The sequence below is a fragment of the Manacus candei genome, unplaced genomic scaffold, assembly GCF_025592945.1.
Source record: "Manacus candei isolate 608988 ecotype Guabito, Panama unplaced genomic scaffold, ASM2559294v1 h1tg000077l, whole genome shotgun sequence".
Lineage (NCBI taxonomy): Eukaryota > Metazoa > Chordata > Aves > Passeriformes > Pipridae > Manacus > Manacus candei.
In genome coordinates this window covers 7,514,609-7,520,608 of record NW_026138125.1, presented here as the reverse complement: position 1 = coordinate 7,520,608, position 6,000 = coordinate 7,514,609, and the positions used below count along the sequence as shown (strand labels likewise).

Genomic DNA, 6,000 nt, shown 5'->3' with positions numbered 1-6,000 from the left:
CCTGGGGGATTTGGCATTTTTCCCTGGCATGATCAGTAATTTTCCTTGGGTCATTTGGGATTTTTCCTGGGATCATCTGGAATTTCTTTTTCCCAGAGTAACAAAGAATAAATTAATGCTGCAAATCACCTGGGGAATCATTTCTGTGTCCATCCCCCCAGAGCTGCCCCAACCTCCAGGAGTTCTCCTGTCCAACATCACCAGCAGGGAAAGGAAAAAAAAAAGGGAAAAGTGCCCCAAAAAAACCCGGTGAGGATTTGGCTGTAGTAGTGTAAATAGTTTATTGGATTTTATGGCAGGAACAGACCAGGAAAGGAACGTGAACTGCTTTATAAAACACTCTAATCTTGCTAAGAAGCAGATCTATTACTAGAAAAATATTAAAGAGAACATGCCAGCCTGGAGAATTTTGGGTCTTTTGTTAAGAAAATACCTTTGAGCTGAAGAAGACAAGATCTGGTGCTTGTAACAAAACAATCTATCACATTGAATTTAAAATTATCCCATTGCTTCCGATTCAAACAACTCCTTGTGACTGCCAGGGAGGCAAAGGAGGGGGTGGCATGTTCTCTTTAGTGGGTCAAGTGCTGTAAAATGCAAGGAATTGGCAGGTTTGAAAGTCCAAAATTCCTGTAAATAGGTCAACGTGGTAACTCTGAGCCCCAAACTGTCCGTTTTAGTTAAATATAAAAACAAAAACTATAAGTTAAAATAACATTCAGATTGTATAGCACAGGCTTGATGCATTTATTTCATTTTAAACAATATTTACAATATTACCCAGAGGCTAAAGGGGGGGGAGGGGGGGATAAAAGAGAAGTGTAAAAACCATAAAAAACTGCACCAATTTTGTAGCAAAATATCTGTACATTTAAAAACAGATTATCATATAACTACACATTATCCGAGGGGGGAAAAGATTCCAGGGACCTTCACCAGTGGAGGGAGCACAACGGGAAAGGGCCAAGAAATTCCGTGGTTAAATACTATACAAGAAATTTTACAATTAACAGGGGGATGTGACGAGCCCAGGGAAGAAGCTGGAAGCAAAAAAAGGGGTCTTGGAAAGGCCAAATCTGTCTCTTCAGTCCAGTTCTTCCCAGCTGAGAGGATCAAGGGGTTGGATTCCTCCTCCTGCTGCTCCGGGAGCTGGGGGTGCACGACGGGCCTAAAATGGCTCCTGTCCCTTTTTAGGCTTGGAAAAGCCATTTTGAACCTCAAACCTCCACGGGATTTTAGGCTGGGCTTGGCTTTGGTGCCCAAAGGAGCCTCAGCAGGGAATGGGGGTGGGACTGGCCCGGGGTGTGATCCCACAGAGCAGGGCTGGGCTGGTTCCCCACTGAGGAACTGGACTGAGGTGGTCCCAGAGCCTAATACTGATTACTGAGGTGTTAATTGGCTTAGTGCTAATTAATAAATAGCTGTTACTCCAGAGCTGTGAGCGCCGGCCGGGCCTCCCCCTCCCTGTCCTGGCCCCCAAAACCCCCCTGGCCTGGGGGTGACCTCGTTTGGTTCCTCTCCCTGGGATCGTGGATGTGTTGGGTCCCACATCCAGCTCCGGAGGTGCCCGGGGTGGGAAAAGGGCTGGGATCGTTATTCCTACAGAAAGCCCTTCAGTGTCTTCCTTTGTGATCAAACCCCAAGCCATAAGTGCAGCCGACCCCCTGGGCACCAGCACAGGATCAGTTCAGAGCCGAGCATTCCAAAGCTGAGCACATCCCAGTATTCCCAGTTTCCAACCAGCGGAGAGAGACCAGTGGCCGAACTCCGCCCTCAGGCAGCCAAACCAACCCCCCAAACCAGCAGGAATTTTTACATTTTGGTTCCGGACGCCGCGGGACGTGTCCCAGGACCCCCCTCAGGCTGGGTCCCTCAGCCCAGGTCCCGGCGCTGTCCCTGGAGCAGGTCCTTCCATCTCAGGCACTTGGTGGCTCCGGGGCGGTTCCCACCGTTCCCAGTGTTCCCGGGCCCGGTGGGTGGGTTTGGCCGTTCCCGGGGCTCGCCGAGCACGGAGTGCCCGTGGCTGAGGCCCCCGGGGAGCCCCCCCGGGGCTCACATGGCCACGTCGGGGCCGTTGGGGCGCAGGCCGTGCTCGTCGAAGCGGCGGCGGACGCTCCTCCTCAGCGCGTCGGCCCGGCGGTACGGCTGGTTCCGAAGATCTGCGGGCAGGGAAGGGCCTGGTGAGCTCGTCCCGGGAAAACGGCCCCCCCGGACACGCACACGCACACACACAGAGAGAGGCCAGACAAGGAAAGTCCTGCTGGAAGCCAGTCAAAGCAGCTTGTGGAGGGCAGAGAAGGGGGTCGGCCCCGAGGGGAGCGGGGGCTGCCGTGCCCGACTACGCGCCCAAGCAGCGGGGTAATACTGGTGGGACCGGGTGGGACCGGGTGGGGTGGGAACATCCATCAGAGAGGCACCATCACCCCAAATGGGGGGGTTGATGTGTGCCCCAGTCCTCCAGAGCCCCCCTCATTCCCACAGTGGGATGAGGGAGATGTGCAACCCACAGTCCTGTGGGACGCGTTTGGCCACAGCGGGATGGAGCTCTGATCCCTGTATCCCCATTTATCGTGGAATCATTCAGGTTGGCAAAGATCTCTTAGATCAAGTCCAACCAGATTTAAAGGTGGGAAAAGCAGCTGGTGCTTGGGATGCTCCAGCTGCTGTCCTGCCCTGTGGCTGGAGCAAAGCTTCCTCAGCCAAAGGGTGTGGAGTGGCCAAACCCCTCCCTCCTCATCCTCATCCTCCTCACCTGCAGCAAAGCCCAGCCCAGCCCACCCCACTGCTGGGGAGGTGAGAGCTCAGGAGGGAACACTGAGCATGGGAGGGATGGATGGATGGATGGATGGAAGGAAGAATGGGAAAACTGATGGGCTGATGGATGCCTTGATGAAGCCCATTCCATGTGCCACGTGTGTTACCTGTGCAACCACAACACAACCAGCACATGGATGCCCTGAAGACTATTCCAGATAAAATATTTCTCTGCTGGCCAACAAATTTGTGTTGGATTGGGCAAACCCTCCCTCAGATTTCCTGGATAATCATGTCAGGGTCACACACAACTCCCCAACTTCTCAGCTCTGCCCCTGGAGCTGCTGGTTGAGCACCTCATCCCCTATTTTGTGGTCTGGGGGCAGCAGAACCTCCAGGGAGCTGTGGGGCTACAAAACCCGAGGACAAGACTATTTTGGGCTGAACTTGAAGAGAAATGGCCAAAACGGTGTGAAGATGGTCACCAGCCAACGGCCTGTGGATCCCCTGCACCTCCAAGGGTGAAAATCAAGGATCTGGGTCTCCACAGGCCTGGAGGGTCTCACCAGTATTAGCTCAGCCACATCTACCACCAGCTCCTGGCAGACAGAGAGAGGAGGAAGCCAAGTAAAAAGTGATGCTTGCCAGCTCTGGGTATCCTCCACCACCGGGGTGCTAGAAGAAATCCTTACCCTCGAGTGAACATTGGGAAATTTAGTGATATTATTCTTCTTTAGGGCTAAACAGAAAAAAAAAACAAAACAAAAAAAAAAAACAAACAAAAACAAAACAGAACACAAAATGATGGTTAAGTAAAAAAATGGGATGGAAAATGAAGAACAAGTCAAGTCAGCAAAGTTCAAACCTCCCAGGCGGGGTGACCACAGAGCAAGAGGGTGAGGCCAAGGCTGTGAGGGGTTAGACAGGGGCAGGAGGGACAGGAGGCCTCCTGGTCTCTCCCCACCCCAATTCCAAGCTGCTTTGAAGGCTGGCTCCAGGAAGAGAACACGGCAGCGGACTCGGAGAGCAAAGACCCGTCGAGTGATTAGTTGGATTTATTGCAGCATTAATTAAAGTACACAGGGAAGGGAGAAACACTGTTGGCTTCTTAAGCTGCTGGGGCCTTAATGCAAGACAACAGTGCTGAGACATGCAGGGTTAGAGACACCCTTCCTACATGGACACCATGGTGGGAATCGCTCAGTTCCACGTCAGCCTTTTCAGCAGCACCATCTCGGTGCTTCTGGCCCATATTTAAGTGTTTCCCCAGCCCTGCTCCTCTTTCCCCCAGTCCCAGCACTGCACAGTCCAGCTGAACTGGTTCATGCTCAGGGAAGATTCCTGATTTTCCTTAAACAAAGCTGACGTGGAACTGAAGGGGTTAAACGTGGATGTGACCCATGAGCAGAGATTTCCCCCCACCGGTTCCACCTCGTGTCTCACGTGCAGCCAACATGCAGGAGCTGGTTAGGAATCTAACCCCAACCACGGGTGTTAGCCCAGGCAGCCCTCCCCAGCCAGAAGCCACCCCCAGGGATGTCCCCCTAGTCCATGCAGCCCAGAATTCCGCCGAGGCATCACATGCACGGCACACAAAGGTGTGCGGGCCACGGGGGTGACATAGAAAAGCCAAGTGAACGTCACTTCTTGGCTTCATTTGGTCTCCTCAGCCCTTGGACTGCAGGAAACTCGCCCCAGTGACTGCCACCACTTGCTGTTCTATGGCACTGGAACACAGGGATGGCCAGAAGTCGATGGGATGGAACGAGAAGTTATGGAGACACGGGACGTGCAACGGAGGTGACACCACGAGAACGTCGGGTGACGCCGGACACCACTAAACACTCAACATTCACATGTCCTGGCTGAGATCTGCACAAAGGGGGAGGGAGGGACAACAAATCTACAGCCACCTTCCTGTTTTCTAAGAGCGTCAGGTGTGAGAGAGGAATAGTTTAGTAATGGAATTCCTCCGTGACAACGGGGTCGCAGAAGAACCGAGAGCCGCGCTTGGCGCTCCGGGCAGTGAACGGCACCGTCTTCAGCACTGCATGGGAACAACAACAGCCAGACACACAAACCAACGTCAGCAGGGCTCCAGGGCATTAGTGCAGGGTTAGTGCTCCACCAGGGATGGCCAGGGACACTCTGACACGGGCCAACAGCTCCCTGAAAGCTGCTCCTCAGCGGGCTTTGGACGCGGCAGCGGAAAGGATCGAGGAAGGATTTAACCGGCTCGTGGAATTCCAGAATGGTTTGGGTTGGAAGGGACTTAAAACTCATCTCATCCCACCCTCTGGACACCTTCCACTAGAGCAGGTCGCTCTAAGCCCTATCCAACCTGGCTTGAACACTCCCAGGGATGGGGGGCTCCATGATTTCCAGGGATAAGGAGGTGACCTCAGTCCTACCTGACTCCCTGTGCCTGACCTTCAGCACTCCATGGCTCGAGCCACCCCCACAATGGGAAATGCCAGCTAATCCATGGCTCGAGCTACCCCCATAACGGGAAATACCAGGCACGAGGGCACAGGAAACGTTTGAGTTGAAATGTCTCATCTGGCACCCCCTCCACTGGATGCCTTTTCCATGGGGAAGGGCATCTGCCACACAATGTTTCTCCCCCGGAGCAGCAGAACCACTTCCCCAACCCAACAAGCTCCCAGGAGTCTGGAGGAGCTGGAGAAGCGCTGACAGATTGGATATTACTGCCAGCCTGCCCTTTACATCCCAAATATTATCTCAGGAAGCCATTAATCAAGGTTAAAAGGAGCTGGGAGAGCTTCACACTCGTCAGCCCTGTCCTCTGGCTGGGTAAAAACTCCCTGGCTTTCCTTAGTGACTGGTAAAACAGCTCCTGCCCCTCTGCAGCAAAAACTTCCAGGAGCAGTAGGAAAAGACCTTTTTTGATCTTCTGTGCAAGGAAACACAGGATTGTAGAGTTATTGAAGTGTTAAATCGTGTTCCTTGTGCACAACGTGCAGAAAACTCCAAGTACTGCCAAATCAGAGCAACTGGACTGGTTAAAAATGGTTTAATTCCCCAGCAAAATGCAGTTTTAGGTGGTTTTTTCTATTGGCAAATAGTGGCACCCAAGTCCTGCCTGTGCCTGGCTGCACCAGGGGGTGTGTCCCTCCCTCAGGGACCAGCCCAGACTCTGCCTGAGCAGGGAACAGGAGCAGTGTGGGGTCATGGATCCCTGGTTTGATCAAGTGATTTGCTGTAACTCTGCAGTCCCTGTTAGAA

General features: G+C 53.0%; 1 protein-coding gene across 1 annotated transcript in view; it reads right to left on the bottom strand.

Annotated features, from left to right (window-relative positions):
• Nucleotides 1–269: 269 nt before the first annotated feature.
• The window catches only part of FMNL2 (formin like 2), a 123,531-nt gene continuing 117,800 nt past the window's right edge, over nt 270–6,000 (bottom strand). The window contains 1 exon segment of the mRNA XM_051810154.1: nt 270–2,159. Within this exon segment, the coding sequence (XP_051666114.1) occupies nt 2,053–2,159 (107 nt within the window). The 3' untranslated portion in view covers nt 270–2,052.